A 27,786-nucleotide genomic window follows, 5' to 3' on the forward strand; every position below is an offset into this window, starting at 1 on the left:
CTATCTATAAAAATAAAATTGTTTCTATTCATCTATTTTTTAAAATTTTCTGCCAGTCTTAAGAAAAAAAATTTTTAAAATGTCAAAATTTACCGATTTTTAAATTTGTATTTTTTTTTATTTAATTTCTCCCATTTACGGGGAACGATTTGTGATCTTTTTGCGTATTTTTAAAAGAAACTGGTTCGGTGAAATCTTAGAAAAAGTGGTAACAGACATAAAAAAAAACATCATAATAAAATTAATACCTTCTCAGCTAAAAATATAATAGTTAGTTAGTAAAAGGTAATATAATTATTATTTTAATATTTATCTATATAAAAATACTGTTATTTTTCTTAATACATATGTTTCTTAAAAAATTAAAATCTGACTGAACCAGTATCTTAGGTAACGTGAATTAAATTTTTTAAACGTACATTTATCAATAAATGCTCATCATTTTACCAGAAAGTTTAATTATAACGAAAGTGAAATGTTTATTTAATGGATTTAAATCTAAAAAAATTTTTTGAATACTTTCAAAAAAACATCTATGCAACTCGAATATTTATCTTACTAATTGCTGTGATAGGATTTGTAAGTGCTATTGAAATTAGTTAAAGCCAATATTTTTTTTGACAAACTTCAAATTTTTTTTAGATATTTAGCTACATCGAATTGATGTTATTTGAGAAATGTAATGTTTTATTTATTAAAAATGATATAAAAGTAGACTTGGAAGCTACCAATCTATTTACTAGACAAGTGAAAAAAAAATGTGCGTAATTATAAAAATAATAAATTATCCTTACCAATTACTTAATACCTACTAGAAGTGGCAATAAGTCAATTTTTTTTTATACCATTTCAGTTCTTCAAATTTTAACATTATCAAAAACATTCACTGTATATATTAACATGGCAAATTATGTGTTACTTTTGAATTCATTTATACTTGTATGTTAATTTGTTTATTTTTCAATATTTTTAAAAATTGAGTTGATTTTCAATGTTGAGAAATGACAAATATTCACATATAGATATTGTTTGTATTTTAGTGATATTGATATTGTTTTTATAACAATATCATTGTTTAAGAAAAAATAATTAGAATTTTTTTAACCCTCTAAAAGCTAACCACGTTTTGCTTCTATTTTTAACGTTCAGAGCGCTTATAAATATTAAATACAACACAATCGTGTACTTAATAATTCCAATTATTAGGTTCATACACTTAATTACAAATTTTATGTGATGACATAGCATAATATCTCATCAAATCAAAACGATATTTTAAAATTCATAATAATAACAATTTTATGTTATAACTTTTAAAACCTTTAAATTTCAAAATTGACATTTGTATTGATATCGATATTGTATCAAATTGTCGCACATTTTCTTCAATACTATCAATTATACTTTATTATTTTAGTATTTCATTAATTACACCTATACATTTTTCAGGATTCACAACTTTGTATTGGTCTATGGCTGCTAATATCAGTTTTATTGTTTTTCATAAACATATTTATTTTCTTTGTTGATATGGCAATAAAAAAAAAATTCGAAATTTTGACTATGGAATTTATAATTCTTTCCATAATTCAAACATGTAAATATTCATTAAGTTTTTAATTCAAATTATTATTTTTTCTATAAAATTTGTATACTTTTTCTAAACTTTATAACTTTTCATTAAACATAAGATATTTTGTCGAACAATTATTACATTGATAGTTATTTATATATTTTAAATTGAAATTTAGGTATTTCAATTGTGTTTCGTTATTTAATATGGAAATTTCACAAAACGTTTCGTGAAGAAAATTCTTCATTTAAAACTCTAATTGAAAAATCAGAAACCTTATCTGGTAATATATCAATAAAAAATAGTTCACAGAACTTAAATGCTTTGAAACAGTTCCATCATGTAAAGATCAAATCCAAAACAACTTTATCAAGTCACTCACTAGGACCAACGCATCCAGATGATGAAAAATTTCTAGAAGTCATTCGCCAAAATCCAGATATAGGATTACCATTAACTGAAGAAATTATTGATTGGATTTTTAAAGAAATATATTTAATAGAAAATGAGACGCGTGACGAAACCACCAAGAGTAATAAACCAATTATGTTAAATATGGCTAAACGAGCAGATAAGTAGGTTTAGTTTTTATGTATAATGATGCTCTCATTATTTACTATTTACATTATTATAGTTAATTATCTGGTCTCATTTATATTACATTTGTCAGAAAATAAAATGTATTTATATTACTTTTGTTAGGTAGAGAGTGGCTATCTTCTATGGTATTCATGTGAATCCAGTTCGAACATGTTCATGTCCCTTCCACGGCGAGCATCTGCCTTTTTTTTTATTTATGGTTTTTACAACTCTCCTTTACACAATAATGTATTCTCTATACATGGAACGCGCCTCTAGTAATCGACAGCCGTGCAATTACTAATCACTTTCACTTATAGTATTTGATCTTTGTTCATTATTTGTTTTTTTTTTAACATTACCGATGTGCATTGTAGAATCCATCGTGTATTTTGCGTTTTGTGACCGCGATCTATGATTAATATATTTACATAATTAGATATCACAAGTTACTTTGCCACTCTCGCCGATCTCCTAAAGCTGTCATCGTATAAGTTTTTAATTTATTTTCATTATGTCATATTTATTAAATTGTAAGATTAACATTATAGTATGTAAGTTACCCCCTTCCCTTTACGTTTTTAGAATTTTATTTGCAGAACTTTAATATATATTTTCATATATTATTTTGAATATTAATTGAAACCAGGTGTACCAATTTTCATTTCCCCTCTTCTTCTTTCTTGGTTTTATAAAAATAAACAACTCAGTCACAGGAAAGACGGTAATCCTCTTGTTAATATTAAACAAAAATTTCAACTTTATACTCATAAATATGAATATTTCAAACAAATGATTTGCTGAATATGCTTTGTTTGATAGACTTTATTATATATAATAAAATAACAGTCTTAAATTTTTTTTTAATTATTTAAATTGAAAAAAAAATTGCGTTTGTTTCTAGATTTTTAAAACTGACACCTCAAGAAATAATTGATCGTAGAAATTTAAGAATACAAAAAACTGATCTGTTAAAAAAAATGAGTTCTAAAGCCTTACCTAGAACTATGCCGGTTTTAAATAATGGAAGTTTAAGTAACTTTTTAGAAAAAAATTCTGAAGAGGAATTAAGAACAGTAGAAATGGCAGATCTAGAAGAACAAGTATCCCAAGATCATTTCAAAGATTTGCCTATGTCACCTGATGTTCTGTTTGGAATATTTTTTAAATATTATCATAATAAACAATCATCAGAAGAAAGTAACGATTCGTCATCAAATCATATGATTGGAGCAAAAAATTTAACAAAGAATATGAATTACATGCCAAACATTACACCTCATTTGACTAAAAATAATACCACAAATGTATTTAATAATTTGTAAATATTTTAGAATATATTTATAATATCGGTTCTATTAGAAAAACTTTTTTATTTGATTAATTATTATTTTAAGCAATTTTATTTTTTATTTTGTATTTTAAAATTCTTATGAAACTTAAATACATATTGTATTAATTAAAATATAATAGAATAATGGTTGGATACACCTTGGATACACATTGGTCGAATGTGCTGTCGAGAATTTGTGTTGTGATTATTTAGGCTATCGCTGTGCTATACCGATTTGTTGTTGATCTTCCCTCTATGTCTGCATTGTCGCCGCCATCTTAGCGCATATTAGCTATAAGGTCTATGGTGCTTGCAAGCCAGTAGTTTTTTATTCGTTTTTTTGTAAAAGGTAATATTACCTTTGCGATTGTCGCACCCTTGTGCGCTCAGTATATCGTCGTTGGGTCTATATATTTTCTAAGATACATCACAGAACGTTTACAGCATATTGTATACGTTGATCAGCTACTTGCATTCGACTTCAATAGATCCTTTCAATATTCAACATTATCATCAATTAGTTTTAATTAGTCGATAAGTATATTTGTTCATCTTCTTTTTAAGACTTACTCACATTTATAATTTATTATTTGTTTATATCTGCGCTATTGTGGCATTAGTATTAAGTGTCGCCCTATCAATATTGGAGTATAAAAAATTTTATAATTCATGTATAATGCATTAAATCGTTATATGTTTTAAAAATGCATACTACATTCATTCATACAGTCCGCTCACCTCATTCCTTGCTTAAGACATAGCCTGCTTAAAACAATATAAGTGGTGAGTACCACTAGACGCTGCGTTCATTCAATAATAATTACTCTATTATAATTGAAGAGATGAAAAGTAAAGTGATAGAAGTAGCTAGGAAAAGTGACAGAATTATAGTCATAAAATTGATTTTCGAGGAAAAAGTATTAAATGTAATAAGTTCCTACGCCCCACAAGTAGAATGTGAGGAAATAGTCATGGAAGTGTTTTGGAGAATGATGGATGAGGTGATGCAAGGTATACATAGAGGGTATAGTTTTAGTGGAAAGAATGAAGCTGGAGAGAGAATCCTGAATTTTGCAGTATCCACAGTATTACTGTGATTAATACTTATTTTAGAAAGGGGGAAAAACACTATATAACTTAAAAGAGTGGGAGTAATAGATTACAGATTGACTATTTTATGTGGAAGAGAGAGCGTAAAGCCAGTAAAAGATTGTTAAGTTATACCAAGCGAGAGTGTAACTTCATAACATAGACTGATGATAATGGAGTTGTAGTGTCGTGGGAAGAAAATATACAAAAACAGGAGAAACACGGGAGAAAAATCAAGGATCTAGTGGTGGATACTGAAAGGGGAAAAATATATTTTTTAAAGACGGCAAAAGATAGGACGGTTTGGAATAACGAGGGACACATAAATCAAGTCGAAAATATTTATAAATTCAATTTAATTTTTTTGAGTAGTTTTAGCTACATATGNAAAATATTTATAAATTCAATTTAATTTTTTTGAGTAGTTTTAGCTATATGTATATAATTTTATCATGATAAAGAAAAATATATTCAATAAAGGTTAGTTAACCTTAATATAGTATATTAAGGTTAACTAACAACACAAATAAAAAATCAAACTAAACAATGTCCAATAACTTATACTTAGGCAATATAGTCAGTATTTTAATATGTATGAACAATGCTAATTAACCATGAGATACTTGACTATTATTAAAAAGTAATCTTAGTATCAACCGTGAAATTTGTATTGCGAATTGCACCATCATAATTCATTACACATGTTATTTAGCACTACATGGTATCATTTTTTAAGAATAGAAAGTACTTAAATAAAATTTTAACAAATAAACAGCACAAAAAAATAATAAGATGATGATAATTTTCACTTCCATACGTATTTTTATAGATAGAGTACGATAAGCATAAATCCTGTATTTTTTATACATAAATGTTTTATATTTATTATAATGGTTTATTTATCATAACCTACTCAGTAACTAATAAAATAAAAATTAGGGAAATGATTTTTTTATTATGATTAGTATTTTAAAGTTAATTTAACAAGATAAAAATATTAAATTAATGTAAATACATAAGAAAATTGATCATTTATTACAATAATTTAAAATACTAGTGGTAATATAATTATATTTAAACATTTTTTTATCACACTATTAAATACTTTTGTAAATCATAAATAAAGATTCCGTTCGTTAAAAAAAATGTCCTTAATCTTTTTGTAGAATTATTTCCATAAAATAAAATTTGATTTTGGCGTATAATTTAGTTTTTTATTAGAGTTTTTTAATTAACTCTACAGCATATGCCTAGAAATTATATTGAGCAATAATTCTTTAAGCACTATTTTGGCAACTTAATTTAATTCTAATCATATAGCTTACAATGTTGGATCACAAACTGTACCTTTGGTTACTTTATCGGTAAATGCCATCATCACTCGAATATTAATTTCATTCGGGTTCATTTTATTATACAAATATTTATGTAATCCATTACTGAGCATCCAAATTTTTGGTTTTGAATCTTTATCAACTTTTATGTCATTGGGAAAACTTATTTGAGTTAAACCTTGGTCTATGATACCTTGAGTGTATGGATTAAGCTCTTGTTTTGTATTCCAGCAGCCTACTTTTCCCGTAGATACTATATTATAATACATCACTCCGTTAGGGTCCATAGTAGACGCAGATGCTTGACAGGACTGATGTTTATGGCATCTAGAATCATTAAATGAAACAAAGTGATCTAGTATATCACTTCCGAGGGAGTCATTTCGTAGTGATGACGTTGGAACATAAAATTCATTGTTACTGGACATGGCATGGAAATATAAAATTCTATTGTTTGAGCCAGCTGATAGGCACATACCAAATATACCATCTACCCAGTGAAATGTAATACCGTCTATCTCATAACGACAATGTAATGGATCTGGATAAAAATATGGATGGAAAATTCTTCGTGAAGCATCCTGGAAAAAAAATTTAATGATGTTTTTATGAACAAAAACATGATAAGTATAAATTTCTTAATAGTTTAATAAAGAAATTATATCAATAATATATTATTGAAATTATTTTGATATTTAAAAGGTTACAAGTTTAAAGGATTATATTTTACGGGAGATTTTATTTTAAATATATTTAAAGAATTTTTGATATGACTATAGTAGAGAAACACAAGTGCAATAATACAGAATTTTAAATATTCACGTAATGACCTAGAATGATAGTACAATTTTGAGAAAAAAAATGAATTTTAACTTCTTGGCCATCTATAAAAATATTAATAAAAACCAAAGTATTCATCATTATATTCACAAACTAGGAAAATGGATTTTTAAACAAATTTAAAATGTCAACCAAATATAAACATTATTACGGTACTTTACTAATATAAACAACTTATGTATGTTTTTAGATTTATACCTTCTTATAACTGTAAACCACTAGACCATACTGAAAGACATCAGACATGTATGCAAAAGCATTTTCACAGTCGTTATTAACAACTTCTACCACGATATTAGTAAACAATGAATTTTTAGGTGCTTGAGCTGTAGGAAAGGGAAAACGTCTTATGTGACGATCAGTTTTCAAATCAAACACATCTAACTTTACTGGACAAACTTGGTCTACTTGATTCGCCAAGTTAATAGCACCTGTATCCAAAACCCACAATCTATTACATTTATCTACTTCCATCCTAAACACTGAGACTAAACCTTGACATCGATCACTTTTATTGGCGTACCTAATAAAAAATTGAAATATTTGTCAAATATATCTAATATATGACGTATACTTTAAGGGTATATTTTGATTTAAATATAAAAATCCAAACAAATTTTACCAGTTCCAATTAGGATAAGGTTTTAGCCTGGGAGACGATAAGCTGCTCTTTAAATCAACGTAGCTTAAAGTAACTGGTATTCCGTTTTTCCATTGAGGTAAACTGAGAAACATTTTACTTTTCCAAATCTCTAAGCCAAGTGGGAGATTATTTTCAGGGATAAATACTCCTGATTTTATTGCCGTTTTCCTTGATTTTTCATTAGGGAATTCAAGATCTATTTGATTCCAAACAAAGTAATCCTGAAGTCCCGTATATTTACTTCTATTAGGTTTTTTAAATTTTTTCAATGATCTAGATTTTTTTAACCATTGAGATGGAGCTTTGTTTCCCATTACCCAAATTGATAACAACCATGGCATCAAAATATCTGAAATTTTTTCTAATATATTTGCCATCGAAGAAAATTAAATAGTACTGAAATCGTAATTTACTTTATAGTATATATTTAACACTTCTATAACTTTTATATTTATGAAATTCCGTAATTATTTGTTACGATAATAACCTTATTGATACAATGTATATTAAATCTAACATATAATAATTGTTTACTACAATTATCATTGTAAAAGACTAAAAATCCTAACCTGACAAAATTACATTTAAGTCGATGAAAAAGTTAGAAATTTATTTGTAAAATATGAAAAAATTAGTCGTGAGAGTTATTCAACAATGTATTTAAATTGGAAATGACATATTATCAATTTTCTTACTAGTTGAAGAAATCGGATAGTGATTTTGGCTTGCGTCGGATAAACTATTATTTATCCAATTGTAATTTGAAGGTGAGACATATGAATATAGTTGGTCGTATTCAGCCATCTATAATAATAAACAATTTTCAAAACTCATACACAGTTTTCATTAAAAATAAAATTTATGTAGGTTATACATTTAATGCGTTTAATTCCAAATTCTGTTGTCAATGTCTGTATAATAGTTGTAATATTACATTTCGTTCCGGTAACATTTATTGAAGCGAAACAAGAAGTAATTTTATCGTTTTCATGCAAAGTGTAAGACCAATTACTGTAAAAAGCAAATGATTTTCATTAGTGAAATCAACGTTAGTTTTAACTAACAATTAATTAATTCAATTCAAGTAACTTAATACAATATAAAATATTTTGCATCTGTTAAGTGATTGTAAGATAAATAAATTTCAAAAATGTTTTCATTAAGTAAAAATTATTCAAATAAATTTTCAAAGCAGTCCTTTTTTTCAACAATTTTTCCATTACATCTACAAAATGTATTACAATACTTTCGTAGTTAATTTTATAAAATATAAATGATATTATAACATCGAAATATGAATTCATTAAATAAAATAAATTATTAAAAATGAATTATACTTATAAATTAATATTATTTATCATTTGAAAATCAAGGCTTCTGTAATTCTAATTTTAATAATTGTAAATATAATTTCTGTAATGCAGTAATAAGATGGCATGGCTTATAAAAAAAAAGATAATATTGTGGCCAATAGTGATATCAATATTCCAAATATTTAGTAAAAAATAGAGTTTTTTTAATTGAATCAATTGAATTATTCATTTAATATATTTAATATAATTAATTAATTAAATATATTTAAGTGTTATTGGTACTTACCCTTACAGTAAAAAACTATATTTTTATTTACTCACAGAACATTATTATATTCATTTAGTAAATTGAGTTTTGTATGAAAGAAACATTTACACTAACCTAAAGTCGATACAGAACTAAATAGTCGTTCAGCGGTTCCATTGATCGCACAAAATATTATTTAATAGTTTATGGCGGTAGACGAACGCTATATCTATTTTCTGTTATTTTCCATGAGGACCAACAACCAGAGAAAGGGTATTATATTACCACTGTTTTTGATATTTAAAAGAATTATTTTATGAGTTTCTTTACAAATATTTTATAGTAAAACTAAATAAGTAGTTCTATAGATAAAAAATAGATATTTAATACCCTTTGTATACATGTATCAGTTCAAAAATATGGATCCTCTAATTGGATTTAGTTCTTTGTTACATGTTTAGATAATATTGTGAAAATGTTGATTTCTTTGGAACTCTGTACAGAACTGTTTTATTGTGACAACTTACATAATTTATTCTGAATGGTTTTATTAAATCTTTTAAAATAGCTTGGTAAGGAAAATTGAAAAGTATTAACTATAGAATGAAAATAATTGTATAGTTTATATGGATGACAATTATTGTCATCCATATAAACTATACAATTCTCAAAAATCTGATATTTTATTATAAAAAAAATTGCTTAAAAAAATAATACACTATACGGACTATAATCAATAAAAGACCGATTGATTTTATATCAAAATGTTCTCCAAATCTTTCATTACACATGAGTGTGAATCAAACGTTTGCTTTTTTTATAGCTAGATAATGACTTTGGCTATTCAAATTAAAATGTTGAGAGTTCCTATACCTAAGTGTTATATTGTGGCCAGATGTGTGTACCTAGTGTTTAATGTACCATTCCACAATTTCTAAAAGGATTATTTAATTTAAAAGTGGCTAAGAGTCAGGGTAGTGGCATACAGTCTAGGGGGAGACTGGCATGTTTATTGATATAACTAAAGTATCAAGTGGGTTGACATAATTGGCAAGAATCAAAAATCTTACACTTCAAAAAAAATAATTTCTAAATTAGTATACCATTTTAGCTGAACCTTAGTTTATCCTTAAACTGCTTTTACCCAAAGTTAAATTTATAACTTAAAACACTAGTTTTGTAAATAAAAATCCCTTTATAACTTAATATTTTTATGTCACAATATACATATTTAACTAACTTATAAAATAGAAAACAAACTACAACTTTCGAAGCAGTATATCACAAGTTATGATGATTTTAAAATATAGACGGAGAGACACGGGTAAAGTTATATTAGTTTCACTTTTTATTCAATATCTCCGACGCATTCCTCTCCCCACACACTTATAAAAAAGTTTATAACTTTTCGATGTAATGATGCAAAAGTTGTTATTGACCCGTCATTTTCTTAATTAGATCGTTTTTTTATTAAGCTAGTTAAATATGTATTAGGCAGTTTTTAAAAATAAAGTTTTGAAATTTATTCAATACGCCTCCTAGAATTGTTCTATTAGGTAAAAAAAAGTGTATAAAATTTGGTTTAAATTAAGTGACGTTAAAACATGCCGCAAGAGGGTTGAAAATTCCATTGCATGGATGGTTTTTTTTATTTTTGTTACGTATCTTACAAACTATGCTAAATATAGAAAAACCCATAGATCTTAATTTATAGAACTAAATGTTTTCCTTGAAAACGTTATTAACAAAACAGCTAACTACAATACTTAGGCGTATAAATTTAAAAAATAACATATGTTTTGAAATAGATTTTATTTGTTTATATAAATATTGCAGACAAACATTTAACATACAGAAAAGTTTTTTCTTAAAAAGTTATTTAGGATTTAATTTTTAGCTTCTATGCGAATCTGAGAAGTTATTTTTATTTTACTATGATTTTTTTTATGCCTGTCAGTACTTTTTCTCAGCTCTCAATTTTTTAAATTTTTTTACTTATATCTGCCATAACTTTTTCAAAAATAACCAAATAAATACTTTTTTTTATAGAAGCATAATGTATTTACGTATCATTTGGTACATTTTTTTTATATCTGACCCTTTACCTGCCCACAGGGGGGATTTAAAATGACAACTTTTTCACAAAAAATTAACTTTCAACTTAACTTTTGAAAGTGTTCCAGAAAGTCTGACACTTTTATATATATATCTTAAAATGAAGCTAATGTAATGTAATTTATTATGGAAAAAAAAAATTCGGACTTTATTTTGTCTTCACGGTGAAAATGGCTACCGAATGCTATTTTTGTGTGAAAATTCTTATTACATTTTTAACTTTATAATGCTATAACTTATTGAAAAGTGTATGGATCAATACAATTTTTTTATGAGAAGTAGTATTTATATCCCTCTTTCATTCGACATACTTTATCTTAATCAGGATATTAATAAAGAAATAGCAGATCGTGTAGCTTTTAGAATAATCCACTAATTTTTTTAAAATTAAACACTATCTAAAGATTTGCATTGAAGCGTTATTTTTTTTGATAGTGATTTTAATCACTGTCAGATATCATTATACTTGATCCAACTATGCCACGTCACCACTGTGTTGGGTTTTTTTTTTATTTTAGTGCATGTATTTAGAAAAGATTATTCAATTTAAATTTAAATTATGAAAACATTTTTATAAAAAACAAATTGGATCCTATTTTGGTATTTTCCGGATAATTTTATTGATATTTGATGCAAAGATAAATTTTTTTAAATTTTATTCATTTTTGTTTAAAGTTGATTTTTTTTTTATTTATATTATTTAAACATGTAAATTTTAATTTTTAATTATCCTTATGTTTTTCAAATGTCTTTTATTATATTTATAAATATTTTCTAAAATGTTTAATATTTCATTATACCCCTTAGTTCATTAAGATATTTTTTTTGTATATAATTTAATAAATAAACTTTGTAAAACCAAAGTATACTTTTTTGTTTTTAACGTGTGACGTCACGTACTATGTCAGTAAACTCCTTACTAAAAAATTTGGTCATATTATTCTTAAATACTTATATGATATATTCAATATTTATATTAATTATTAATAAATAAAGTGAGCTAACTTTATTGATCAATGTCTTTATTAATTTAATTTAAATATATTTAATTTTAATTTCTAAGGTTCAATAAAAAAAAAAATTATAATACAATTTTGAATAATACATGATGCCGAAATAAACGTTATAAATTGTAAAATATTATACATAACAATAATAACTTAAATAATTTTTTAAAGAAGCATCAATTTAACTCTTCTTTATTATAAAAAATTTCCAATTATTTCATATTGTAATTTTTAACTAACATATGTTTGTTTTTTGTATTATTAAGCTTCAATGGTATTTTATTTAATAACCTTGCACATATTTGTCAGATTTTTTTGGTATATATAAACATGTTGTCATGTTACATTGTAATATTAATGTAACAATGTTATATTAATATAACTTGTTGCACTAAAGAAAAAAATATATGCACAATTTATTAACTTTTTATCCGTGTAATACACATGGCTAATTAAATTAAAAAATTCATCTAGGATAAATATTGTAGAGTCAGCGTTGGACGATATCTATTGTCTCTCGCGACTCGAGAGCCTTCTCGTCTCCAAAGCTAGAGTCTCATATGCTCTTTCCCTTTTATCTCCTTCCCATGGTCATAATTTTATGTAAATAGCTTACTATTTCTATGACTTATATAAGTATTTTTATGTGACTACGCTGAATAAGAAAAAGAAGTGTATTTGAAGTATTTTTGACGTCGATACTTATATGAAAAGGCATTATCTCATTATAACTACACGTACTTTTTTCTGAAATTAACTGTCTATATTCTCACTTTACTTAGGTATTTACGATAGGTATTTACTAAAATTAACATTGATTTAATTTCATAAGTCATTAGATTCTAAATATTCTGAATACTAAAAAACAGTTTATTCAGCTTATAAATATACAATTTTATTACATTATATACAAGTAATTACAGTTTCATACTACATATTTATAATTATGTTACAATCAGTTAAAAAAATAAGTACTTTTTTGATCACCTAAAAGGGTTATCGTTTCTTTTGCGCTGAGCTTGGCCTGAACAATTTTGGTTTATTAGTTGACCGTTAACTATTATCATTCGACAATCATAAGACATTGAATTTTGTAAATTAGAAGATCCTGCCTGACTGTCTTTATTACCGTGTAAGTTAGTATTTCCAGTCATGACTACTGCCATTCTACGTTTATATCGACCAGCTTCCGGCCCTATATTAGTCTTCTCTACGTCCTCGATGATTTTAGATGAGCTGGAATAGCTCCATGGAACACCATTCGCCGATTTACTCAAGGCTTGGATAGCATTGTTCTCAAATAATTTAGCAGGCGCAACTATGTCTTCAACATAATAATCCATCTCCGGTATTTTGCTGCGAAAATACAATTTTATTATTAAAATGTATGCAAATAATTTTATTAATCATACCCTCAATTATAAGTTGTTTTACAACCTAAATAAAAATCCAAAATCAAGAGTTTATTACAATTCTAAAAAGCAAGGATAAGATTTGCAGTAGAGCTTTATTTACACAAAACCACGTTTAGCAAGTGAATAATAATAAATTATTTACAAACAAGCATAAGTTAATTAAAATAATAAATAGTTATAAAATTAAGCACAATAAATAATTATTTTGATTACAATAATAGTGTGGTTAATATTCAAATGTTATACAATATATGTACTTAAAACTATTTTTCAATAAATTAATTATTTTTATTTGCATCCAAATTTGTATGGACATATGTCTTCTTTTTAAATAATTAATGTTTATCTTAAATGTCGACCATCATCAAATATTCTACGCAACATTAAACCATTAACCTTTACCACTAAATACTAATGTTGGCTTAGGCCTTTGTACAGAATCTTTGGAATCGTATGGTGCCAACCTTTTATCGCAAACAGAACCTCTTATAAGTTCGTCAACTTGACCAACCAAGATGCGATACTTAACCGAACGGTCTTGCACTAATGTAGTAAAATGATTTTGTAGCTGTCCAGTAACTGCCCAAATTTTGTCACCGATAACTTTTAGACCAGTAGGAAATTGGAATTCTTTGTCGTTCTATAAAATAATCAATTTCAATGAAAAATTCATAAATAATAGTAACAAACTCTAATACCTTATACACAACATTGATGTTAGATGGCAAGAAAGGATCTTCCGCGTTCCAACAAGCTAAACTATTATCCATCATAGCTGAAAATAATATCCCGTCATTTGTCATGGCTTGAACGCTGGATTGAATTGGTCTAACTTCTGCAGACGTAAAGAAGATTCCTGCACCATCAACTAAGCCATTTTCGTATAATGATCTGTTTTGAAGAGTGCTCGTATATACCCATGACTCTCTAACACTAGCAAAGGCATGGAAGTACAGTTTTCTGTTTTTATTTATAACAGGACCTAAAAAAAAAAACTAAATAAAGATTTTCAAATTTCATTCAAATAACTTAATATAATACCTTTTAATGAATATATTAATACAGACATATTCAATTATATATTCAATAGTTAATTAAGTTAGATAATTTATTATAGCTTGTAGAAAAATAAGTTAGTTAAAAAAATAGGTTAAAAAATATTGACCATACAGCATGTCTGTCATAATATCCTTTTTGGAATTAAAAATCAATTAATGGCAAATATCAGGTTAATGATCACCAGTTTTCATTTTAAGGCTTTTATTACAAAATTTTTAAATATACATTTTTTTTTACTAAAATAACAATACCTCAGCTTTAATTTTTCCTAACTTTATTAATATATTTGAAAGATTCCATACCATTGTTGTTCATGAGTAGAATTTTTTTATAACTTAATGTTATTAATGAACTCATATTTAATAAAAATATTACACCTAATAAAATATTGGAAGTTATGGAAATAAAAATTAATCTTATTGTAAAAAATCTAGTCATATTAGAGGTGGATATTTCAAAACAATCATTATAAATTTCATAAAATATTTGTCCTGAAACTATTTTTATAATTATTATGAAAGCACTTCAAAATACATTTATATGAATGTTAGGAACATTCATCTAAAAAATAAATTCATTCATTCTAAACCACGCTTTTATGATTTTCTACAAAATACATTACGTTTATTAAATTTACATTTCTATAGTTCCTTAATATTATTGTATTTGATTTTTAGATTATGTGCATTTCAATAGCTATTTAAAATCTAGGAATTGAAGAGCTTCCTAAATTTTATTTATTTCTGTGAGTTCTTAAATTTTGTGTATTTTTATAGCTTCTTAATTTTATACATCGCTATAGCTTCTGAAAATGTAGTACTTTTATGGCTTTTTAAGTTATTTGCATTTTTATGGCTTTTAAATGTATGCATTACTATGGTTTCCTAAATTTTGTACATTTTTATGGCTTCTTAAATTTTGTAAGTTTTTAAGGCTTCTTATATTTTGTGCATTTTTATGGCTTCTTCAAACTTAGTATTTATAAGGCTTCTTAAATTTTGTAAATTTTTAAGGCTTCTTATGTTTTGTGCATTCCTATGACTTCTTATATTTTGATCATTTTTATGGCTTCTTATATTTTGATCATTTTTATGGCTTCTTCAAACTTAGTATTTATAAGGCTTCTTTAATTTTGGACATTTTTATGGCTTCTTATATTTTGTGCACTTCTATAGCTCCTAAATTTTTTAAATTTTTATAGACTCTTAAATTTTATGAATTGATCAGATTCTGTATTAACTTTAAAGACTGAAATTAAAATATTTTTTTTAACTTAGATATAAACTCCAGAGAAATAAAAAATTCTGCGTTAGAATCTTTTTATTCTTAAGTAAAATTAAGTTTTCAAAGTGAATACTGAAAGAAATCAAATGTGAGCCATTTGTATACAATTATATATATTTTTTTATTATTAAAATAATTGTATTGTTTATATATTTCGAAATAATTATAACCGAACATTCGCAAATTTTTAAATACTTTTATTAGTTTTTTAATTTTGTATCGCTAAATCAATTTTATAATTCTAAAAATAAAAAATATCAATTTCATAAATCACAAATCAAACAATCGGAAGTCAATTATTGAAGTTCTTAGCTAATTATTAAAAATAATTTTATATATGTGTTTAATTTAAAATAAAGATTCATACTTTTTTTTTATTATTATTTTAAACTACTTCGAGTATTTTTGTTTTAAAATTAATCAGTGACCATAATCATAACAAAAATAAATAAAATAACACCATAGACTACCTAAAGCAAGTCCTAATACGCCATCCATCAATGGAAAAGTTACCCCGTTGATATTGAAATGTCCTTTGTTGGGATATGGATACATGTAAGCTTGGTCAATAACCCAACTTTGGTCATTTTTAAAGTCGTATACTATTAGTTTGTAAACTGTAGTATCAGTAATGTATGCATATGTAGACCGTCCTTTAATATCTCCGACATCTACTACAATATTAGTAAACAATGATTCTGGTCTGTATTGATTTGATGGGAATGTATAAAGTTCTAGAACAATAATAATTTAAAATGTTATATTTTCTAAAAAAATATTCGTAAAAACAACATACTTATTAATTTATCATTATTCTTCAAATCAAAAATCATAAGTTTCGGAGGACATATTGAGCGACCATCTGAAGCAAACTGATTTATTCTACCAGTATCAACTACCCAAAGCCGTCCTAACTCATCAATCTTAAAGAAATAAATGTTGGTTAAATATTAACTCAAAGTAATCACAAGGTTGTGTATAGGTACATTTTTATAATACCTTCATTCTAAAAATAGAGATTATTGAGTTTTCACAGTGTGGTCTATCTTCTGAAAATTGATGATATTTCCAGTTTGGAAATGGTGCTAACAAAGCAGAATTAGATTCCCCTGTAACTACTTCTGCGAGTGAAGCAGGGTTACCTGTCTTAATACGTGGTATAGATACAAAAACACGTTTTGGAGGGAAAGAATTGAATGGTCCGCCACTGTTGAAGTATAATCTATCTTCAGATGTACCTGTATATCATAAAGTATGAAATCAATAGTGTCTAAAAGAATAATTAAATATGCATTAAACAAAATTAATCAAAAAAGTAATGATGGAATTTTTCAGAAATTAATATATTATAATAAGCCAAATGGTTGGCGAAATAATTTTTGATTCGGTGCTACTAATTTATGTTTTTAGACGGTATTTAAACCGTAGCGATGCAAAAATATTGCAAAGCAATTTTCCAAAATAAGCAACCACATGGAATAGGTTGAGATATCATGTGTACGTTTCGACACACGTACAATATTAGTTTATTTAATGTCTATTGACACCAACAATAATTGGGTAATCCATTATTACAAGCCGAGGGCGACTTACCTTGAAATACATCTACGTCTATTATGACACAATTTTCCGGTATAAACTTTCCGGATCTAATGGCTGATTCACGTTGCTGAAGGCTGGAGAAGGTGTAGTCCAAGTAGATCCAACTGTATTTAGTATCCATCACACCAACCACTACCGTCGCCGTAAAGAGTAAAAACGCTAATCTATATGGCACCATTGTTTTTGCACTAAAAAATAAAAAGATACATATGAAATTTTCTACTTACAAAATCTAAAATGATATACACAACACGCGTTGTAAGAATATTATTTCGCTGTAACATTTAGTCACCAGAAACTCTATTAATAAAGAAAAACTTAAGGACATTGAACTGTGTTATCTAAATTGACTAATGAATAAATTATGAAGCCGATAAAATGCGGAAAACAAGACCTTAACACGTATTTAATTGTCTTTCAATAACTTATTTTTTTATAATTGTTTTATTTTTATATTAGATAAAATTAAATTATATACAGTCTATTATATGAACCTGTATTCGTTATAGTTTTGATAAATGACTACAATTTACATTTCAAGAAAAATTATTTGCAAGATGCCATTTAATGTAATGTTTTAAAACTATACCTATCAGTTACCTTTTCACTAAAATTTGCATGCATTTTAACAATAAATTACTCGCTATTGTGTGTTAATGGTCAGTATAAATGAATATTTAATACATAGTTTAAAAACTACAGTAAAATAATTGAAAGTTTTGTGTAATTTATTTAATATTTTTAACAATATTAAAATTACTTAAATTATTTTTGGTACTACTTCAAGGGCTCACTTTATATATATATATACTTTATGATTTATATATTTTTCATACAGACAAATAATAAGTAAAAGTATGTCTTAAGAAATTACTTCAAAAGTATAAAACATACAAGTATATTTTATGTATAACTAGCATAATAATAAGGAAATGATCTAACTAAGAAAATGACAAATTTTTAACCAGTATTTTGTAATTAGCATTTTTATACCAAAGCGGGAAGAGTAGTGCGGTTAATAAATGCCTAGAGATAAAAATAAACAGACCTGCGCTTTACCTCCAGTAATCACAGTAATGTTTTATTAATTTATAAAATACTGGATCAAAAGTTGTTAACGACCGGTCGTTTTGTAAATTACATCATTATCTAATTGTAAATAATTTCCTTATTTGTGAGCTTGTTAAACATATATGTTTTCTTTTAAAAAACTCAAGTTAATATTATTTTAAAAGGAAAACAGGATGATAGGATCAATGTTCTTTTTGAAAATTATAGTATATAAAATTGGCGAAGAGGTAGAACTATATTTTCTTGCATTAATATAAACGTGTAAGGTACTAATAACTTCCAAAAAGGAAAAAAAAAATTTTCTTATATTTTTAAAAATATTGCTTAAAAATTAGTTACCGGATCACTTGATGTACGTGTGTATAAATATAATTTGAATATATCTCAAACAATTCATAACTTTTTTAGTAAGCACACAATAAAGACCTTTTATTGTTATTATTCCACTTATACTAAATTTTTAGTTGGATCAAGGCTTATTTTCAACATTGATAATCAAATAAATTTGTTTGTTTGGGTATAATAATAAATATTTTGTGTTAAACGCCACGTTCAAGAACAATATATAATATACATTATATTAATCGAAGGTTTTATTCACAATAGTGAAATAGTTCCTTTGTTTAAACAAAGGAAAAAAATTTCCTTTTTGACAAATTTAAAATTTGTCCGGCTAAATATTATACTGATTAACTGAGTACAATTGATGATAAAATTATAATAGTATTCAGTTTCAGCGCTAGGGTGAGAGAGCGGAATACGAGCTCTGATCTTATTTAACAAAAACTTTTTTTAGGGATGAGAATCTATTATCAAAATTTTTAAACAAAGATTTTCTGAAATTTTTCGCAGGCTATGTTGAATCCTTTAACTTTTTTTCTCCAATCTCGGTAGGTTCCAAAAACTAAAAACTGGCATTGGTAATTTTAAGTTTTATAAAATTTAGTTTAATTTTTTTATGTTTTTGTTTTATCTATTTGTATAAAATTGTCTCTTCCATACATTTTATATGAAAATAATGTGTCTGATACTTTAAACAAATAATTAAAAACACTACGTAATCTATCGAGAGTATAAATTATTTTTTCATTAGCACTGTAGTAAAATGTAATTTAATTTTCCTGGTTCAAGACCTCATAATCGACTTACATTTAATGTTAAATTACACACAAAAAATCGTGTTTACGTTACACGTTTTACGGTCAATTAATATGGGCACTATCCTTGCAAAATTGGTTTGCTCGAAAACACACATCAATTTATATCACTTTTAAATTCTCAACTCAAAACTAATTATTTTAACTATACTACTATAGTTCCAAATACTAACCTTGATCAAAGAAATAACTAATTTAAAATTCTATACAACTTTCATTTTGTAAAAAGATTATTACTTCATAAGTACTTCCGCGAGATTTTTAACAACATCGAAATTTCCTAAATTGTTAGGTTAAGGTCAATCTATGTAGAATTATATACATTCGTGTATAATAATTCATTACGAATATATTTCCAATAACCCGAAAGTACACAGGTTATATAAAATAAGGTAACCTTCTAATATTCAGAGGTAATATGTACTGTTTGAACTTCTTTGAATGCCGCGTGTTATACAATAGATCATTTAAATATCATTTTTTATGTTGATCAAATTACTTAAATGATTGTAAAGAATTAAAACTGTGAATATAAGAAATAGCGAGAATAAATATTTTGTACAATTCTTAGACTAAGAATTAACTGAAGCGTTTCCGGTTTATCTTATTATGTATTACTGAATACATGAGATAATACATTTAATGTGAATATTTTACGTAAAAATAATAATACAGAGTGATTCTTTAAAAAACTATTTAGTCAATTTCTCTTGCAAAAATAATTTTTTGTTAGTTTACATTTGTATCTCATTTATTTGCTATAACGTTTTTTATATTCAACCCTTATGTCTTATAGGGGTTTCAACTATATTTTTTTAAATTTCAACATACGTATTTAATAGCTTACGAAAAAGATAATAATCTTGTTAATAACATGACTGTTCGATAACGACTTTTGGACCAGTATTGATTAAGTAATTAATAATTTAATGTAATGAATGGAAATGAGGAGTGGATGCTGCTATTTTTATCAATAGACATTCCTTTGCTTCACTCCTCCTCGAGCCAAGACATAAAAATGTTAATAACGTATGAAATACTAATCCAAAAGTTGCTATAGACCACTCATTCTCTTAATTAGATCTTTATATATTTTATAAGATAGTTATGTATGTTTCCATTAAAAAAATACATTAGACACCCCTTTGGAACACAAGGGATGACACATAAATTATATTTTATAACAGATAAATAGAGATACATGTGTAACTAACTAAAGCCGAAAAAAAAATTATTAATTTAAGAAAAATTGAGTGAATAGTGTCAAAAGAATCACTCTGTATAGTTTTACATACCGCAAAAACGATTATGCAAATAACAAGAAAGTGTATTTCATGACCGAAAAGCTGTGCTACTTTCAAATAATTATTCAAGAAAAAGTGGTTTTAGAATGATTTAGTTATTTTATCATTATGTCTAAACATGTTTTCAATATCATAGTATAATTTCCAAGGGGAATTATATTTTCAAGTTTTAGTAGATTATCTTAAAAATAGAATGTAAACGTGGGCGTAATAAAATAACTTTTTACTGCACAACTATAATAAAAAGCAACTGACAGAGAGCATATTTATATTTATTATGATTGAATTTCTATTTGATACAAATTATTAGCACAACGAAACATGCAGTAGATTTAACCGATTTTAATCTCATTTCAACCACAATTATTACACGACGCTACTGCATTTCGTGTTAAATTCAAATATTAAAAGCAATACACGCCAATCATAATAGTAATATGTCAAGTAGTTCATTTTTTTTTTCAATGACACAATACCAACATATTATATAAATGAACATTACCAGTTAATCGCAGATGAAGGTAATTCAAACAACAAATTATACCTTAACACAATAGCTCTAGTTAACCGGTTGGATTATACATGAATGGATATAATAAATAACATTTCTAAACATAGTAAAGGCATAAAATCATTCTATTTTATCAGAAGACAATTTTTTCTTTTTTTTACGATTAAGTATCAAGAATAAAACACTATTAATCGTTGAATATTAATTTATTTTTTACTATATTAGTTCGAAGAAAATATATACAATTTTAATTCCATTTCAAACATTAGCAATGACTTTCACATAATTATTTTCTTTATTTTCGCTACAAAATTAGTTAGATGCTCGTGTCTTAAATCATCAGATAAGATTATTTTTTCTGATATTACGTTTACCTATTTATAATAAGCTTAAAAAAACAAAAGTATAATAACCATAATAGACGTTGAACTCCTTGTTGCATAAGGTTTTTTTTTTTTTTAAATTTAAGTGTTTCTATTCAATACATACTCTTTGATATCAAATTTGAAACTGTATACTTTTACACGAATGATCTTTGTTTAAGTATAGAAGAACAAAATAATAAAATAATGTATTTGTACTATATTTCAAATGTTTCAATCCGACAGAATCTTAATTCAATATTCTTAATCGATCGTCGCTATTAACTTAACTATTATCTTTATAAACTCCATTCCAATATTATTGACACTCCTTACTTTATTAGATATGCTTAACTTTAGAGTTCCTATTCGAAGTACCAGATCTTTAGTTCCATTAATATACTGTTTTTTTTTATAAATTCCTTTCTAATTCACCTATCACGCGGTTAATGAGACTTGGTAATGAGAATATTTCTTTCGATATCGATTCTGTTTTGTAATATCTCTTTACATTATTTAAGGAGTTAAATATATCGATACTATTATATTTTTTTTTTTTCTAAATTTTAATATTATTATTTTTTCAAATGTTACATTAATATGTACATTTTGCTATTTGTGTTACCACCCGTAATCTATATAAATATTATAAATATGATAATTCTTTTTAATACTTTAATTCTATATAAAATTAAAAACAAACTTAACTAATAATTGTTAAATTTTTTATTGAACTCTGTAATTAAATTTAATTGCGAATTGTTTAGTGGATTGACACGAACAAACAAAGGTGGTTATGAGTGTAGGTAAATTAAATCAATTGAAAAACATCAGTTGTTTATACATCCTAAAATAATAATGCGTAAAAAATACCTGTTGTAACCTAATTACTTGGTTAAGATCTGAATGCTGTATGGGTACGTAACAATAAACGTAACACTGCTATTATATTTTCTGTGATATCTTAGATTTTTTTAATTTAATTGTTAGTGTTTCACAATATACTTACTACATGATATTTGTTGTAAATAAAATCATTTGAATTCAAATAAACATTTTCATGGTTTTATAGGCCACACTAGTGTTACACATATCAACTGCTAAATAGGTATTTTAACTAGCCAAAAATCGAAAAAAGTATAAATATATCGTACTTACCTACTCGAAAATATCATTCGAATACACAACTACATCGACTTTTTCAATGCCATTGTTTCTCTTGTATTTATAAGTATATACATTAAAATGATACCAAGTTGAAATTCAATAATCGATTAATCAATGTGGTGTATAGAAATCTTTTTAAAAAATACACCTCATCGATTAGTATAAGAAAATAATTGTCGAAATTTAACTGAAAATTACAAAGACTTACACTCGAAAGAAAAAAAATTATCCGTTAATTTAATATCAAAGGTTTAGTTATGTTAAATTAATCATCTCATATTCGCAGACGAAATTCTGAACTTATTAAATTAATTACTAAATTAAGTTAATTATTATAAATAATATATTAATGTGTAGTATTTACCAATTCGATTGAAAATATTTAAAATATACTTTTATATTGTATAAATTTAGATATCATAAAAATTTAGAAAAATAATTATATTATTACTATGTAAGAACATAAGTAATTTTCTGGGAAAAGGCGGAAATTAGTATATACAAATAAAAAGCTTTACATTTTTATTCAAATTTTAAGATACTCTGGCCTTTATTTTTAATTGAAAAATCATTTTTTTTTATTACTGAACATTTACACGATTAAAATTGTTTGAATATAATATCATAAAGTCATTTACTTTATAAATAAATTATATTTTAATTAATTTTTGCATTACCAATAAAGTTTAATTAATAAAACTTAATAATATGTTACTTATCAATAAATTAACTTACGACTTTAGCATTTGTAACAATGTGAATTTTGGCACAATTTTGATTAATATTTTAAAAATAAATTTCTCATCAATAAAACTTTTATTTACATTGATATAAATGATCGAGTTTAAAACGATATTTAACGCGTGGAATTGTTTTTGTGTTCACCGCATTGTTGATTTAATGATACTGTGTAAACTGATAGTGACCGAGTAAAACGAAAACAAGATCGTTGCCCTACTATTCAGATTGAAAAACATCGAGTAGGGTTATGTTTTTGGTTTAGCCGTATGAAATGTTACATATCTACTTCCTACATGAACTTCTTTATTCGCATTGATGTGTTAGTAATACAAGTTAACAGTTATTTACAAAGTATCCACTGGAATGACGGAAGAATATATTTTACGTTAATGAATTTTAAAATAAAACGCGATACTTTAACTTTACCTCAGATTACTTCCTCAGATATGATATAATTATAATTTGAGGATGTAAATATTTTCATGATTTCAAAAATCTTTAGGGGTTTTAAGGTAGAGGAGTTCGACGTTTTTTTCAGTTTGAAGAAAACGTTTTAAATATTTGTGTATAGGTAAAATCATAGATAAAATATCATAAAATCATCTGTCCTTAAAACACATTTATATAAAACAATTTATGATATGATTATTCCAAATTTTTGAAAAGAATAACTGGCGTAAATTTTGTAATCATTTTGCTATGATATAAATATGAATTTATAAAAATAAGAAATAACAATGTCACCGTCTAATGAATAAACGGCTTTAGTCATTTTGAGTTTTCTATTTTTTTTTTTTTCAGTTTAAAGCCTCCCTCATTTCCTTATTTTATTGACGACAATATTTTGAGTATTTTAAAATTAAAACTCATATTAACGTTACGGCGTCTTTTTTAACATAGTTATAAGCAAAGAAAACTATGTTTTTTAACAATTGAATGGTCGCTTATCTCTTAGAAAATATTACATCCTTTACCTATTTGCACGACATATGAACTAAACTCTTTCTGACGTTATATTAATAAGAGACATTTTATTTTAGAAAGCACTTAACATTTTCAAACGAGTTATTACTCATTCGCTCTTATTTTTAATTTCTCTTTATTACATAAATGAGCCCATTACGAAACAAATGTCATGAGATTCTAAATAAGGGATTTTCATGATGTTTAAATGGAAACCAAAACAACATTATTCTTTAAAAGTATAAAATATTTTTGTTTCTTTTCGTCTTTATGATTTCAATAAATCTGCTCATAAATAGATAAAAGTAATATTTTAATGATTAACATTACATATATAAATCTCCAATTAATTAAAAGTCATCTAATAAAAACATTCATGTTGAATAAAATATCCAATACTAAATCATCAAAGACGAAAAATAATTGAAAGGTAAAATATAACTAGATGAATAATTGTCAAAGTCATGATTCGGTATGATAATCGAAAACAAATTATAGAAAAATCTCAGGTATTTATTTTGAACTACGTTATACGCATAAATAAAAGTAGTAATACAGCCAATATCGAAGGTGAATCTTTTTAGAAATTACATTTACAATATTTACATCTCATTAAAAATTATGATTATTAACGAATAATTTACTCTTAAATAGGGAACTACTTACTACAATACATTAATATTATAAAAACAAGTTACGTATAATACAAATTCACAAACTTCTTTCATAATGAATTAAGATATATACAAAATTTAAATGCGTTTATTTTTATTTAAAATAGTATTTTACATAATTATTTAAACATCATATTAATACATTTCTATTTAAGTGCTGCTAAATGTTAAATTGTAATGATATAAAATCGTAGGTTTACAAAATCATATTTATAAGTAGTAGCAAAACATAACAAATGGTAAGTTTAATTTCCAATAATCCTATCAATCGAACGTAAACTATCCAAAAACTAGAGCCAATTTATAGCCAAATGCAAGAAAAACGCTAAAAATAAATAAATTTAGTTTCTTATAGTTTAAAAATGTAAAATGTGTTTAAAAATAAACCAAATCTATTAAAACTTTGTTAACATCATTTATTTTATAAAAACATTTATTTGAGAAGATGCAAAATAAATTTTGCTCTGCTATATTTGTCATATATTCGATAATGTATAATTCTGTTAAAAAATGGTTTATACTATCATTTGTTTTAGAACATTAAGAATTTGTTAATTACACCGTACAACAAAAAATTTTTACGCAAACTATATGATCGTATATTCTAAATGTAATTTTGACGTTGTTTCCTAATGTAACCTTAGAATTCCTTTGATTGATTCTAGTTATTGAGATAATTGCTGATGTGGGAAAATTGAGATATTAAGTAATATCTTAAATAGTCATTAAAAATTGTTTTTTTTAAATATATTAAACTTTAATGAGCTCTATATACACGGTGTTAAGTAAGTAAGGAAACATAACAATTGTTACAAATAATGAGAACAATAGAAACCCATTTCTTTACTTACTAAACACTGTGTATGTAAAACTCATTGAAGTTTTTAATAATGTTTTTGAAAACATTTTTTTTTAATGAGCACGCCCCCTGTAAAAGTGGTATTTGCAAAATTTGAGATCAATATCCCAAGTTTAAGCTTTTATACATAGCCTTTAAATATGATTTTGACAGTTATACTACAAAATTCAAAGCTGACTTATTCCTTATAACTTTTTTAACTTAAATTTATAAATATACGTTTTAGTTTTTCTAATAGGAAATTTTGTAAGAGTTTTAGAAATGTAATAATGATAAAATAATTTTAATAAATAATTAAATAATGATTATGATAAAAAACACTAGAATAAGAAATTTTCATCCAAATTAAAATTGAAAAAAGCTAAATTCATGTCGACGTAGAAATCAAAATATTTGTATATTTTATGATAATTAAAATAATTTAACTATTTTTATTTTCATATTAAATTTTTTTTTATCATTTGATTTTATACCAAGTTATATAAGTGTGACGCGATTTAAATAGTTGTATAAAAATATTTTTTTGTTTAAATAAATAGAATTTCATTTTATATTATTCTATGCTCGTCCAGAAAAAAATTGAAGTTATACAAATTTAACTTAGGACGTGTTTTATTAAACTCACATATAATTTTATTAATTTTAAATGATAATTACTTTAACTGTAGTAACAAATATTTAAAAATAGATTTTTTAACTCTTTATGCATAATTCAATTTACGACGAAAACATATTTTTTTATGTTTTTGAAGGATACAATAAATGTGAAAACAGGTTTGAAATTATTTAACTGCTAGTTAAGTTGCCTATACTAAAATTTAACCGATATTGGAAAAATAATAAAATAGGAAAGATACTTTAATAATCCTATACTATTTTATTCGTTTAACTGCAAGTTTTAAACTTAAAAAGTAAATAGTTAATTGATTTATTCTGTTAATGGTTGACACATCAGACACTTTTGACGCTTTACAATAATCTAACACATCTAATAATTCTCGAATAACAAAATGCAAGAAGAGTTGAAAGAACAAGGAAAACACTATTAATTAAAATTAACTGTCTATTTAATAATAATTATTATTGAATTAGAATTATTTACTAGAATTCATTTACATAATTCAATTACATGAACTCTTTTGTTTTTAAGTTATAAGCAAACAAATCATTATAACATATATAATATATTATAGCCACAAGTAAATGAGCTGTATGATAATATTTTAATAATTTAAAAACTTTTAAAACCTTACATCATCTTGTTTTAACATCTAAACGTCTAACAGAACATTAGTTAATTTCTGTAAAGCGATTTTTCTGGTCAATTTGTATATTTATTTAATACAAACAGAATTTATTCTTTATCAAAATTGTATTTTTTGATATATGTTAATATACATACATTTTTTTTTGTTCAATTCAGTGTAATTATAAGCTACTAAGCCTATATCAAATAGACTTCACATATAATATACATAATATATTCATTACATATGTTCATTACACCTTAAATGTTTGTTATTGATTTTTCTAAAAAAAACAAT

At 25.1% G+C, this 27,786-nt stretch overlaps 2 protein-coding genes across 2 annotated transcripts; one reads left to right on the forward strand and one right to left on the reverse strand.

Annotated features, from left to right (window-relative positions):
- Window positions 1-547: 547 nt before the first annotated feature.
- On the forward strand, window positions 548-4,128 carry LOC126904840 (uncharacterized). The gene is made up of 6 exons (XM_050684128.1): window positions 548-579; window positions 643-760; window positions 854-939; window positions 1,450-1,597; window positions 1,752-2,148; window positions 3,057-4,128. Exons 2-6 carry the CDS (start codon window positions 664-666, stop codon window positions 3,475-3,477), a joined length of 1,149 nt encoding a protein of 382 aa, XP_050540085.1. The 5' UTR covers window positions 548-579; window positions 643-663; the 3' UTR covers window positions 3,478-4,128.
- A 1,613-nt stretch (window positions 4,129-5,741) lies between these two features.
- On the reverse strand, window positions 5,742-23,121 carry LOC126905010 (uncharacterized). The gene is made up of 14 exons (XM_050684411.1): window positions 22,997-23,121; window positions 17,425-17,621; window positions 16,831-17,069; window positions 16,628-16,754; window positions 16,302-16,565; window positions 14,187-14,470; window positions 13,953-14,128; window positions 13,061-13,429; window positions 8,342-8,402; window positions 8,266-8,289; window positions 8,087-8,195; window positions 7,371-7,740; window positions 6,947-7,271; window positions 5,742-6,489 (listed from the first exon to the last, which is right to left on the reverse strand). The coding sequence occupies exons 1-14, from the start codon at window positions 23,011-23,013 to the stop codon at window positions 5,896-5,898; spliced, it is 3,156 nt and encodes a 1,051-aa protein (XP_050540368.1). The 5' UTR covers window positions 23,014-23,121; the 3' UTR covers window positions 5,742-5,895.
- Window positions 23,122-27,786: the final 4,665 nt, after the last annotated feature.

Source organism: Daktulosphaira vitifoliae, unplaced genomic scaffold (assembly GCF_025091365.1).
Source record: "Daktulosphaira vitifoliae isolate Bord-2020 unplaced genomic scaffold, ASM2509136v1 Scaffold_4, whole genome shotgun sequence".
Classification (NCBI taxonomy): domain Eukaryota; kingdom Metazoa; phylum Arthropoda; class Insecta; order Hemiptera; family Phylloxeridae; genus Daktulosphaira; species Daktulosphaira vitifoliae.

Coding starts and splice junctions, on each gene's coding strand:
- LOC126904840 (XM_050684128.1), top strand. CDS start 664: ATGTTATTTGAGAAATGTAATGTTTTATTTATTAAAAATGATATAAAA. Junction 761..853: donor TAGACAAGTGAAAAAAAAAT/GTGCGTAATTAT, acceptor ATACCATTTCAG/TTCTTCAAATTTTAACATTA. Junction 1,598..1,751: donor TCTTTCCATAATTCAAACAT/GTAAATATTCAT, acceptor ATTGAAATTTAG/GTATTTCAATTGTGTTTCGT.
- LOC126905010 (XM_050684411.1), bottom strand. Junction 16,566..16,627: donor GAATAATGATAAATTAATAA/GTATGTTGTTTT, acceptor TTATTGTTCTAG/AACTTTATACATTCCCATCA. Junction 14,129..14,186: donor ACATCAATGTTGTGTATAAG/GTATTAGAGTTT, acceptor ATTATTTTATAG/AACGACAAAGAATTCCAATT.